Below are 13,980 nucleotides of genomic sequence, written 5' to 3'. Positions count from 1 at the left end.
GGGGGGGGGGGGGGGAGACAGAGGGATGGAGGGAGAGGGCAGAGAGTCAGATTGTCAGAGGCAGAGAGCTTTCTACATGGTGTCTTGGTTCTTGTACATCTGCACACGCCTCTCTGCGCTCTAGACCTTTCTGACGTCTGTTTTTTCTTCTTCAACGTGTTACTTCCGCGGCTAGTTACAATTACTTTTTTGGCTCGGCGGAGGCGGGGGGTGAGGGAGAATGATATTACTCGCGTTGAGAGGATTATCTTACATTTGAATCAATGTATGATGGGGAGGATGGAGATGTGGTAATGCAGTGAGAGACCGTAATCAGTGAAATACGCAATGAGTTGCGAGATGATGATGATGATGAGAAGGTTGAAGGTATCAGATACGCTGTTGGAAAAAAATGAAATTTCATGGACAGTTGACTACGAATTTTCAGGACAGTGACACTGAATGTGATTTAGGGGGAAAAAATCAGGAAAGGTCAAGTTGCACTGAAAATTCAGTAAAATTCCAGAACAGTGATAGGCATATCGGTCAATGATAATTACTGTTAAAAGGTAAAGTTGTCAATTTTTAACATAAATCTTAAAAAAATTTAATATTAAATTAACCATCAATTTTTACATTTAAATTTCGAAATATTCTATCATCCAATAATTTAGCCATTTACCAATTTAATATTTACCAATTTATATTTACCAATTTACCAATTTAACGAATTTACGATATGATTAAAATTATATCAAAAACGTTTATCGTCAAGTGGAGTTCTCGCTCCTGACAGATGTTGTAAACCTACGACATTATCATTATTACCATTTTACTAACACCTGATAACGTGATATGTTAACGGGAGACTATACGATGAGTTCAAAAGTCGCGGATTATAGTGCAAAATTAGTGCAAAAAAATTAATTGTTTATTGTCCAGGGCCTGCAATTTTTGGGCTACAGATGTTTTTTTTCAAAATTTTTGATAAAATGTGTACAATAACAATTTTGTTTTGCTTAATATTGAAATTTGCGTTATTCATGTAAAATAGGCCAAAAAATTATCCTTAAAATATTTAAAATATATTTTCGATTCCTTCAGAAACATTTTTTGGGCTATTTTACATGAATCGTGCCATTTTTTATTAAAAAAAAGAAATTGTAATTGTTATTGCAAACAGTTTTTCACAAATTTGGAAAAAAACCTCTGTAGCTCAAAAACTGGGATTATTGCCTGGTGCAGGTGGAGGATGACATCAACGGTCCAGCTTTAAACAGCTTTCTGGAAAATGTCCTGCGAGCCAAAGACGAATTAAAATCAATCGACAGGATTATTAATCCCGGTAGCTACAGAACACGAAACAGCAAGAGACGACTCCTCTGGTCAAAGCACGGTCACCGAAGACGCGCTGCGATAAGAGATTATGGGAGTGATAAAGATGCCGATGGAATTGGGGATAGGAGTGCAGCGAATGAGGTGGATATTGAGACGATTCTTGGTGACCTGGGATTCTCCGGTGAAAACTCACCAGCGAGGAATCTCGGGAAGAATATGAAGGTTGAAAGGAGACGTTATCCAATTTCCGATTTAACTGGTAGTGGTATCATTGAGTACTATGATTACGAGGGAGATGTGGGGAAACGAGACTCGATGAATTCTGTCAATGCGAGTGGTAGTACTAGTGAGTTGTAATCAATTATTTTGATCGCATTGCTTTGTTACGTCGTTTATTAGTTTTTTTGTCAATTTTTTTGTCGAGGAGATGTTGTTTTAAAGGAATTTATTGGAAGTGGAGAATTATTACAGAGGGAACGATCGTTTATAGTATTTGGAAGTGAATTACAGATTTTAAGCCACTCATGGTTCTAATATACATAATTGAGAGGAAATTAAACATAAATATATCGTTAATTGAGTCAAGGTGTCGACGAATTACATTGGTATAACATGAGGATTTCCAGAGACATTAATTTGTGAGCAGGGAAACTCATCAATTCCCAAACGAGAATCTCCGTAATTTAAGAGTCCCAATACTCTGAGTTTAAAAGATGAGGATTCCTCAATCTAATAAATAATTGGGGTTAAACTGAGAACAATGATGTGAAGTTTAAGGACACATTACTGAGAATTTGAACTTTTTTTTACTGATTTTCAAGAAAAATTGTTCTAGAAGGAGAAATTATTCAGAGATTTTTTCTTTGAACTGGAACTTTTTTCTCCGATTGTTAAGAAAAATGTTTTTGGAATACGTTTTATCCCGCAAGTGTACTGATATTCAGACATCGGCGCAATCGAAATTTTGAATTACAGTTAAATTTGAAATAAGTCAATTGTCAATATTACTCATCAATTTTTTGATTCTAAAAATAACCATCAATTTAAATTTTCAAATTTCGAATTAAAAAAATTATTTTCTCTCGTATACTCTTTCGGGTTTTTACGATTTGTTCCCTCCCTCCCCTCCCCCCAACCCTCTGTACTGCATTCGCCAAAGGACGAGGGAAAACCTCACTTGAGGGAAAAACCTACCCAGGTACAGTCGTCCTTTTAACGAGACTCCCGCTCGACAGGGAAACTGTGAGATTAGAGTGTTACAAATTTTGGCCCCCCAGCCGGGTATCGAACCCGGGTCGCTCACGTGCCAATCCCATACTCTAACCACACAGCCACGGCTGTCGGTAAATTCCGAATTATTTTATCAACCAATAATTGAGGAATTAAATTACCAATTATTATATTATTTTTCAAATTTCAATTACGGTAAATAAATCTAAATTACTGTAAGGTGCAACTTCTCATAATATTTATTACTAAAGTAATGATTGATGCCGATCTATGCCGATATTCACAGAATTTTACTGGAAATTAGTATTCAGTCATCAGGTGATATCAAAAATGGAAGACGATCATCAAATTTTCGATCAAATTTTCGAATTCGATCAAATTGCTTAACGCAAATTGCAATAACTTAATTTTTTATAAAATTGACCTATTCTTCATCATGTAATTTAGTTGCTTTCGATTTGAAAAAAAATCCACTAACCCGCCGGTTTGTCCCATTCATTCTGACTAATAGCAACGATAAGTGACATGGAGACAATAAAAAAAGAAGTGGCTACTTCAACGCAAAACGCATCAGACACTACTACACTTCCTTCCCCCCGTCAAGAATTCCTCAGCGATGAAGTTCGTCCCGAGGATAAAAAATTAATCGTGGATCTCGACGATCAGGCGAGTGAGAATCGCGAGGACAGGGACATGGAGATCGCTAATGATCTGGATGGCGATACGGTTGGGTTAGATCGAGAAGATTAGGATGAGGTAGGAGATTAACATTATTTCTGAATTTGAAACACTTTCACAGACGTGAGGCTCGATGTCACAGGGATGAAGAGGATGGGGGAGATGGAATGCTCGTTCACTCGCATTTTCTGGAGATTCAGGAGTACGAGATCATTCCTGCAAGGGCTAATGGACTTGGTGAACCCAACATGTACGTCATTTAAGGATGTCCCAGTATTAAACCATTTTCAATCATCAAATTTGACAATTAAATTGCGTGAGCAAAATATTAAAAAAGTCATTAATTTTCCGCGTCTTTCAAATTACATTTTCCACAGAATTATTATTCTTCAATATTTGTTGTTTATAAATGAATTATTGAAATTGTTTAAATTAAAATTTCTCAATTATTTCGTTAATTTTCCTCCAAACGTAAACTTTCTATTTTTTTCAGATTTTTTGAATGTTTTGTAACGGTTTAATATCGAGATTCAAATTCCGACCTGCAAAGTTTGAATAATAAAATGATTGTAAAATGTCCGGAAACTTAGGGTCAAATGGGGCTCAAATGAAAGTAGAAAATGAAAAGTAGAAAATCATTTCGCTGAAGAAAAAATGGACTTAAATATCCTTAATCCCCTTTTCCACCGCACCATTTTCAAAATTGTTCCTTCGCCTCTTCATTTTATCACAGACGATCTCCAAAAGCTTCAAATCCCGGTCAAACGTTCTTCATAATATCCCCAGTAAACCCCCCTGAAGACAACAGTTCATCGCCATCTGGAAGTGATTATCAGGCCTTGAAAGTCACAGACGATATGTTTAAAGGAGGAGTTGAACAGGGAAATTCACTCGAAGACTCCCGCAACGTTTTCTTCTCCAATGTCAACGAAATTCAGAACGATAAACACTGGAAATCCCTCCAGGTACACGGAGAAAAAAATCAACGAAAAAATAGTTTACAATCTAGGTAATCGGAGAGCAAAAGAATTTCATACTGAATCAAAGAAAAAATTTGAGAAAGGAAAAATTGTTGATGTATTCATTTGGTCATACTCAACTCTACCATTCGTTAATAGTTAACGAATCTCGTTTGGAATAAATGAATCATTCTATCAGTCTAATGTTTAAATAATAAAATCACTGTAAAATGTCCGAAAACTGGGTCAAACGGGGCTCAAGTGAAAGCTCTGATATTCGACTACAAAAGCAAAAAATCATTTCACTGGAGACAAAATAGCCAAAGTACTTGGATATTCCTAATTTTCATGGAATAAATGAACTGAAATTTACAGTTCTATTAATTTTTTTAACGATTGGTACTTTTCCGTAATGAAAGTTCCCAACTCCTTGACATTTCCGTGGAACTGTAATGCGATAAAAATTTCCGAGAACTGTACCCGAAATTTAAGCCAAAATTATTAATAATGCAGAGATAGCGAAAGAAAAAATAAATATACTAATCATCATACAGCTTGAATAAAAAATAGTAATTGAATGTTTTATATTCTCAAGAATGTGAAGAATGAATTGACCCCTTTCCAACGTAATTCTTTCGTAGATCACTAAACTTGCGATTTTTGCATGTAAAAGTGTAAAAAAATATAAACTTCACACCACTCGCTCATATGTACTTCCCCTTTCTCATGATTTTTCGTTGATTTCTTTCTCCGCGTGCCGCACCAAAAATAAAAAATACATCTGTCGCCAAGGAGAAAGATTTTATCCAATAGGAAGAGGACCAGAAGCCCGAAAATCAGGGGGACCTCAAGTTGATTCGCAATGGCGAATCGCCTTTTGAAATTCACCGTGAATCCATAAACAAAGAGACATCAACCCCGAACAAACAGCCAAGGGGAAAGCGTTCGAGCGAACTTGGCCCAATAATGCGTTATGAGTCGATAGTGGAGCCCTACAACTGGCCGTGGCTGGATTATGACAGCCGAGAAAATACAAAGATGGGATTTGGTAGAGAACTTATGCAAGCGTTCGAGACAAACTCCGAGGTCAGTGAATTCACAAGTAGCGAGAGAATACCGCCCGACGGTTTCTCAAGAAGTGTAACCAGACACCGTGACAGTAACCAGAATTTCAAAGAATTCTGGCATCCAAGGGCACTCACTTATCTTCATAGAAGGAGCAGGCCGTATTTCAAAGGGAAACAAAAATTTCTTAAAAATCGTTCAACTCAGTTTGATACTGTGAAAAGAGTGAAACGAGGCACGAATGGAGGGCCTCGAGTGGGCAGACTTGTGGGGGGTGCGCATTCAAAGGATGTGGAGCAAATGGGGCTCGCTGTGCGCGGAGATCTCGCTGGAAAAATTGTGGATAAAATTTTTGAACAAGTGAGGATGATAATTTGGTAAATGTTTCATTTGAATCGAGGGGATCGTTTTTTTTGTCTTTGCGGAGAGAAAAAATTATAAATTTTGAGTCTGAATTGTAGTAATAGTTTAGGAAGCTCACGGTTCTATTATGTGCATTGCACATGCGAAAATATTTCATAGAAAAACCTAGTGAATTGGATAGAAAATTCTATTGGATTTTACATTGAACTTTTGTTGAAAATTATATTAAATTTTGCCCGATTTAATTTAATTTTTTTGTTCCACTTTTTCCATTGAGATATTTTCTATAAGAACTTATCGACATGAATTTCCTAAGACTTTTCTACCCGATTTATATTTTTTTTTCATTGAAAAAATCAGTGAAAAAAAGTTACAAGATTTGAGATGAGGAATTTCTATAGAAAATAGTATATGGGTATTAAATTCCAAAAAAATCTTGTAAAGTCGCCTAAATTTCTGGTTCCAATTCCTGAAAATTGATAAATCATTTTAAACTAATTCTTTTGCCTCCGTCACTTTTCTCTCCACCAAAGCTTCGTCCAAAATCCTTTTCCACTCTCCAACATTCAAAACCTTGCACTCACCTTAAGTTCTCAATAAATATCCCAAAAGACGAATCAGCTATTCCTTCAATTACCCCGTCCTACGAACGTCAGCTCTCGTTTAAATCCGATATGAATCTTTCAGGTTCAGAAAAATGAGCCATTAAAAGCGAAGCTAGGCTCAGGTTTAAGTCGTCGCGCCAAACCCGGTCCACTTCCCCCCGCGATACCGGAACCCAGTGATCCAGAAGAGGCAACTATAACCAACTTCCATTACTATTTCATCGAAAACTCAGCATATTCTCTTTGCCCAGATAAAACGTACCGAAGAGATAATGAAGAAGGTCATGGAGCTTTTGGGTCACCTCGTGTCAACCGAAGTTCACCATAAGACTTGCACAAAGTTACCACCGCATTTGCATGAATTTTTGGTGTGGATGGTGGGAGACGAGGAGTCACGCGACATCCAGGTACTAGCATTCCCCACCCCCGTAATTACCAGTGAATTATCCACGAGCATTGTTTCTCATTGAATTCAGAGAACAACGGCCCAGCCAGTGGTCCACCCCAAGCACCAGCAGGAGGAGAATTCCAAGCCCGAGAGATTCCAGTCGTCAAGCAGCCAACAACCCGAGACCCAGACACCGCTGCCCACTGATCTCTACCGAAAGGTTCGCTTGTTAAAAGGCCTGATAAAAGAGTATCTCGCACTTAGCGAGAAGGAACAGACGAAAGTCCAGGCAGTGCACGATTACCTCGTAAGTCACCACCAAAAGCCTTTCCTTCTAAGGAACCACTTGAGACACATTTCACTGAATGCCCCTGAATACCCGTAGGAAAGACAATTGCACTTGCTCCTGAAATACATCGAATCAAAGGAGAAAGCAAAACCTCAATCAGCATCCCCGAAAAAACGCTCAGGCAGCGCTCTCCACTCCCACCCTTTTGCCTCCCAGCTCTACGAAGATGACGATGAATTGCAGGATTTGCCCCTCAAAGCCGAGAGCTATCAAAGCCGGAGACGGAGGCAAGTGGAAAAAGGACGGAAGAAGAAAAAACACAAGGCTCATAATCACAAGAAGAACAAACACCGAAAGAAATCCCATCATCACAGAGACCAACATTTGCGGAAAAAACGGTCAATAACTCAAGCTAATTACTTACCCTGGGAGGTACCAAGAATCTTTGATGCTAACCTCAAGTTCTTGAGTAATGTGTCATCATTCGCTGAGGATCATTTGACGATGAGCCCCTCGTCCTCGGGAGCGTGGAGATCCTCAACAAAAGATGATGTTTTGAAGATTCTTTTCGAAGGCACACAAACAAGCGAAGGGGTTGATAAATCCTCTGTCAAGTCTTCGAAAACTTCTTCACTAACAATCCCAACATCTTTAGCACCCCCGACACTTGGCATAGTCGCAAAAATTCATCGACCTGAATTAATAACTGCACCCAATAGCAGTATCACTGTTGCCTCATTACCCCCGGAAGAAAATTCCGGTCGAGTGAATGTAATTGAAAATAAGGTGGACAACTCGCGAACTCTAAACAGTCTCGAGAGCCGAATTAACGTTTTTCCTGTATCGCCGTAAACTCCCCCCAAAGTTTATTCTACATAAATGTCTAACATAATTATAACAGCATGCAATGACAAGACGAACAAAAGACGCAATGATATAAGAAGAGACCGAAAGAAATCAAGTAATTACAGAACCCAGCAGTAGCTCAAGCTAATTACTTACTCGAGGAGTTCCCAAGAATCTCCGATGCAAACCTCAAGCTCCTGAGTAATGGGTCATCACTCACTGATGATTATTTGACGATGAGCCCCTCCTCTTCGAGAGCATGGAGATCCTCAACAAAGGATGATGAGTTGAAGATTCTTTTCGAAGGCGCACAAAGAAGCGAAGGAGTTGATAAATCCTCTGTCAAGTCTTCGAAAACTTCTCCGGCAACTCTCCCAACGTCTTCAGCGCCTCTGGCACTTAGCAAAGCCTCAAAAATTCATCCACTGCTGCCTCATTACCCCCGAACAAAAATTCTGGCCGAGTAAATATCATTGAAAATAAAGGGGACAACTTGCGAACTCTAAACAGTGTCGAGATTCGAATAAACGTATTTCCCATATCACCATAAACTCCTCCGAAAGTTTACTCTATCTATTTCAAGTCTACCATAATTATAATAGCATCTAATGACCAGAAGATACACAAGGCTGATAGTCACAAGAAGAGCCAACACCGAATGAAATCACCGAACGCGACAGAACGATCAATAGCTCAAGGTGATTACGTACCCGGAGAGTTCCCAAGAATCTTCGATGCAAACCTCAAGTTCCTGAGTAATGGATCATCACTCACTGCATGGAGATCCTCAACAAAGGGTGATGAGTTGAAGATTCTTTTCAAAGGCGCACAAAGAAGCGAAGGAGTTGATAAATCCTCTGTCAAGTCTTCCAAAACTCCCCCGGCAACTCTCCCAACGTCTTCAGCACCTCTGACACTTGGCATAGTCTCAAAAATTCATCCACCTGAATTAGTAACTGCACCCAATAGCAGTATCACTGCTGTCTCATTACCCCCGAATGAAAATTCTGGCCAAGTACATATCATCGAAAATAAAGGGAACGACTCGCTAAACAGTCTCGAGAGCCGATACACTTATTTCCCGCATCCCCATCTCCTCCTCCTCCCAAACTTCATTCTACATAATCAAAGTCTTACATAATTATAATAGCATCCAATTATTCAATAAAATAAATGATATTCGAAGTATAAAGCCATTGGATAAACTTTCTTAAATGAGATAGATCGTATAACGGAACGAAGAAAGAAGCAAAACTTTTCAGAGAAAGGCAAATCTTGGCCAACTTTAACCGTAAACGTGAGCTAAAAGAGGAAAATACCATGGACAAATAAAAAAAACACCTCCCGAGTGAAGTTGGAGGCCAATTAAAATCATGAAATCGTAGCCTCGGTTTATGCAGGGATGAGCGAGTCTATGCAAGGATGTTATTACTTATTCGCCGTGGTTTTAAATTCTAGTTTATTTTTGTTTAAATTCCAGTGAGCGCATCTGCGTTCGGTTCTCGCCCTTGTTTTTTTTGCTTTTCCTCATTTCTCTTCACATTTTTTCTTCGCTGTTGATCTTGTTTTATTCTTTCATCCATTTTGTCTTTATCTCTTGTGCTTTTACTGGGTTGTACATTGATGTAACGGTGGATCTGGCGGAAGAGAATGTTGGTGGCTGTTTGGAATTTCATTATTGTAAACTTGCAATTCTTTGAACAAATCAATGCGAACTGTAAATTTTAGTTCAACTAGTTCATGAAAATGCAGCGACATCAGGAAAATTCGGGTTAATAAACTCGCGAATTTTCAATGGCTGTTAAAATTCCGCGTAATTTGGCAGCGAATATTCATGTTTGATGCAAAATTTCAGCAAGTTGAGGAATTCCATTGAATTTAGAGGATTTTCATCGGAATTTTATTGAATGGAATTCCATTGAATTTAAATTATTTTCATGTTTTTCCTCTTAAATCGAATTCAATGTCAATCTCGTGAAAATTACTACTAAACCATCCGTGAGTTCGTTGCCTCACATGTGAAAGGTTACGAGTTCAAATCCCGGCCGGGTATAGAATGGTGCGATCTAGCCATTTAAAGTCTTGATCATCATTGCAGCGTAACCTAACCGGGTCGAAGCGATGTAAAATAACGATTAAAAAACACAATCCGTGAGATGTGAATTATTATGACTTTTTTTTAAATTCTTCCATTCACTTTGTCTTTATCGCTTGTACTTTTACTGAGTTGTATACATTGACGTAGAGGTTGTCTAAAATTTCAAGGAATTTCGTCATTGTAAAGGCGCAGTTCGATTAAAAAATCAATGGGAACTGCAAATTTTAGTTCAACTATTACATGAAAATGCAGTAAAATCAGAAAAATTCAGGTAAATAAATTTTTAAATTTTCAATTAACATTAAAATTCCGCTAAAAATCCATGAATTATTGTTAAATGTTTGTAAAACTCAGAAATATCATGTTTTCCAAATTCCGAGCGCATCTGCTCATTTCCCTTTACGTTTTTCCCTTCCCGTTTCGGCATTTTTTTATTCTTTCATCCATTTTGTCTTTATCTCCTGTACTTTTACTGGGCTGTACATTAATGTAACGGTGGATATCTGAGCATTCGGAGGAGGAAGAGGAAGAAGAGACTGGAAGGTTTGTGGATGCCGCCTGGTATTTTTACATAACATTAAGTTGTCCGGGGGTAGGGGAGAGTTCGTGTGTAACACCGTAAACTCTATTCCACCCTTGTAAAACGTAAAAGAGAAACAGAGAGAGAAAACGTACGAGAAAGAAAATGATACTTTGAAGGTAAAGTGCTGGGGTGTAAGAGAGAGGAGAAGGGCGAAGGCCCCTGGGTCACTAATGGAGGTTAAAACGTGCAAGAGGTGAGAGGAGGCCGGGGGGAGAGGGAAACGAGAAGTGAGGAAACGCTTCTCGCGTCTCGATCGCCGCGAAACAGTTGCACATCCGGTGCACGGAGGCTTTCAGCCCCTCTTTCATATAATACTGTTATATATGTTACTCCCCTCCCCCCTCTCAACCCTCGACCGCTCGCCCTTCAGACTTGCTCTTTGACTTTTCAACAGGCATCTGTCGATGTGAAATTTGCATACATTTGTAAATTCGCGTGATGAAATGTTTCCGAAAAACAAGGAAATAACATCATAAATTAAAATGTATAAATAAAATCGGGATTTGAGGGAGTGAAATATTGCGGAAACATCGATTTTGGTTTAGCGCTAAGGAGCTTGGGGTTAGATAGGTGAATTTGTGATGTGATGCAGACATTTTATTCTCATATAATCGGAAACGAATGGTGACGTGGCAGTTGTTTTTACTGAAAGGAATCATTGCTATTTTTAGAGGTGTTGATCAAAACTGAACTGTTTTTTTTTCATAAACTTTTGAATAGGAATTGTTGCGTGATGAAACAACAATATATTTGAGCGAGTCAAATGAATTGATTGCATTCACAAAAACTTGAACGTTAATTACGTTTAGGAAGTAGTTTTTTACGGGTTCTAAAACGTATTTCACGTTTGAAGTTGAGGCGTAAATTGCACTCAAAATCGTCATAAATTAAGATTATATAATAGTAGTTTATGATTTCATATTCGTAAAAGATGCTTTATTTGGGCGTAATTTACGTTTAGGTTTTTCTGTCGGTGATTTTGTAAAAATTGATAATATGTAAAGGACATACGTTTCTGCGTACACATTGTCAAAAATGAATTTGTTTACAGGAAAAAAAGTTTTGCAATTGATTAATTGAATTAAATTTGATTTAAGAGAAAAGTATGCATATGGAATTTCTAGTTTTGCTTATAATTCCCGTCATTATCATCATAATTCCTCAGTATAATTGAAGTAAATTCATAAGTTTCAAGCAGAACTCAGACCATAATTTCAAAACGTATTTGAATTTCCAATTAACAATCAATATTCAGGACCAAAGCGACTGAATTTTCCGAATTTTTGTGAATTTTTATGGTACAATTGAACTGAAATTTGCAGCCTTCATTGCGTTCCTGATCGAATCATGCGAAGATCAATACATGACTTTTCGATGACAATGTTTTCTGAAATTTCAGTAAAAATGACACTTGCTGAGAATTTCCAAAGAGACTTAGTTATGTCCCACACGGAGAGAAATATTCAGTAAAAATTACGGAAATCACAACTCGCTCACCGATTACGGAATCGACTCAGAAAATTTAAGTGACGGTATGGTAATTTTTCACAGGAGATTCAGATAAAAACTGCCGAACGCTCTGGAAAAATTCCGTGACAGTTCCGTAAAATTTCCTACAGCCACATTTCGCGCCGGAATTACGGAAAAGATATATAATTTTTATTGAATATTTCTCTCCGTGCAAAGTCCCAAAATGCAACTACAAAAACCCTTTGAACAATCCCATAAAATTCCCCTCATTATCATCTCACCCCCCCTCCCCCCCCAAACACCAATTGACGTTCGAGAAAACCATCTCTCCACCCTTCCCTCCTTTAATCTCAATCTCATAAAAAAACCTCTTCAAAAAGAAACCACTTTTACGATCAAGAACTACGATACCCGGTCCAGTTAGCCTTATTGTCATCCATCGACATATCCAGGGTAACAGTGGGGTGGCACGCGGTTTGTGCTTTATACGTTCACCATACGGACACGGCTGCTGAGGGGTGCTCGGTGGAGGAGGGATACCGTGCCGAGGTATTGCGATACTGAAGGGACAAACAGAGTCATCCACCGGTGCAAGCGAGCGAGCGAGAGCTGAAATGTATAGGAGCCAGTGTGTAACACACACAGCAGTGGGGGATTGCAGGCAGGCATCCTCGACATGTCGATAGCAGGAGCAACTCGGCACGGTGGCCCACCGATACATCCTCCGATATATCCATTGCACACACTGCGAGGCCTGGCCCCATAATACAGCCGCGCAATTCGCCTCCTCCCTCTCTCCCTCCCCCCCCCCCCCCCCCCCCCCCCCCCCCCCCCCCCCCCCCCCCCCCCCCCCCCCCCCCCCCCCCCCCCCCCCCCCCCCCCCCCCCCCCCCCCCCNCCTAAATGGCCAGCCAAGCCAACCACTATATACCAGTATACTGCCATCACAACCCACCCTATGCCCGCTCAATTATTGATACTTAGCATCCCACTCAGCTTTTTCCCACCCAACTACCCTCTCGTTTTCCATCCCCAACCTCCCCTGCCCGCCGTTGTATTCCCCGGTCTCATTGACTTCTTGCTCTCATTTTCACGAGATCTGGGCCATCCATTCGTTTTTATTTTTCCACGTCATTAGAGACTAAAGGCTTTAAGAGAGGAACTGTGATGCATAGGGTAGCCAGACCAATAAGTGCAGTGTTGAAAATTTTCGTCTCAATTTTCCGTGACAAATCCTGGAAATTTTTATCGTGTTCAAGTTCTACGTCATTGAAAAGTCGAATATTCTATTGATTTTTTGTTCAGATGATGGAAATCAATAAAATAGTTGATTTTTCAGGTCAATTATTCCGTGAAAATTCAGAAAAAGCTGGAAATTCAGGGAAAAATTGAAAATTCATGTCGTTTTGTTGCTGAATATTCATGTTCTATTGAAAATTCAATGAAGTTGTGATATTTACATCTCACTCCCACTGAAAACTCATGAATTTCTTCGAATTCTACATAAAACTTGAAATTTCATAACCATTTTTCCCCTAAATTCCATTCAATGTCACTCTCATGAGAATTACTATCATATTTTCCATGAAATTTCAAAAAATTTCCAACTGTGTATACACTGTTGAAAAAATTCGGCTGAATTTTCCGAAAAAAACCTAGGATTCAGTTTAAGGAGAAAAGCCAATGGAATTTCAAGTTTCTCTGAAAATTGAACTTTCTCTATTTCTGTTTTTTTTTTAATTTTTCAGCTGTAAATTCGCAATAATGACCGTTAATGACTGAAAAGTGAGGGGTTTTTAATGAGGAACAGAAACCGTTGAAGAAATATTTTTGAAGCATTTTTCACTTGAACATTCATGTAAATTATGCAGTTTTAGGGAAAAAGAGGAACTTTACTTGAGTTTTTAGAGAAATTGAAAATTCTATTGACTTTTTCCCCTTGAATTGAATTCGAAGCCTTTCTCCTGAAAATTCAGCTAAATTTTTTCAACCATGTAGAACGATCGCGATCATCGGTGGTTTTCATCATTGAAATTTGGTGATAGATTCCGATAAATTAGAGATGAGTATCACAAAATCCCCCCCCCCCC

The 13,980-nt window shown here is 38.8% G+C and overlaps 1 protein-coding gene across 1 annotated transcript in view; it reads left to right on the top strand.

Moving 5' to 3' along the window:
• Positions 1–7,746, top strand: part of LOC107048565 — a 12,970-nt gene extending 5,224 nt beyond the window's left edge. Inside the window, 10 exon segments of the mRNA XM_015271790.1 lie at positions 1,225–1,663; positions 3,059–3,278; positions 3,347–3,475; positions 3,959–4,190; positions 4,980–5,609; positions 6,300–6,407; positions 6,469–6,624; positions 6,694–6,912; positions 6,991–7,370; positions 7,428–7,746. Of these exon segments, the coding sequence (XP_015127276.1) occupies positions 1,225–1,663; positions 3,059–3,278; positions 3,347–3,475; positions 3,959–4,190; positions 4,980–5,609; positions 6,300–6,407; positions 6,469–6,624; positions 6,694–6,912; positions 6,991–7,370; positions 7,428–7,746 (2,832 nt within the window).
• The last annotated feature ends 6,234 nt before the right edge of the window (positions 7,747–13,980 follow it).

The sequence above is a fragment of the Diachasma alloeum genome, unplaced genomic scaffold, assembly GCF_001412515.2.
Source record: "Diachasma alloeum isolate Michigan unplaced genomic scaffold, Dall2.0 Dall_scaffold_00195, whole genome shotgun sequence".
NCBI lineage: Eukaryota > Metazoa > Arthropoda > Insecta > Hymenoptera > Braconidae > Diachasma > Diachasma alloeum.
The sequence above is the reverse complement of the archived record's forward strand: the minus strand, read 5'-3'. Positions and strand labels throughout refer to the sequence as shown.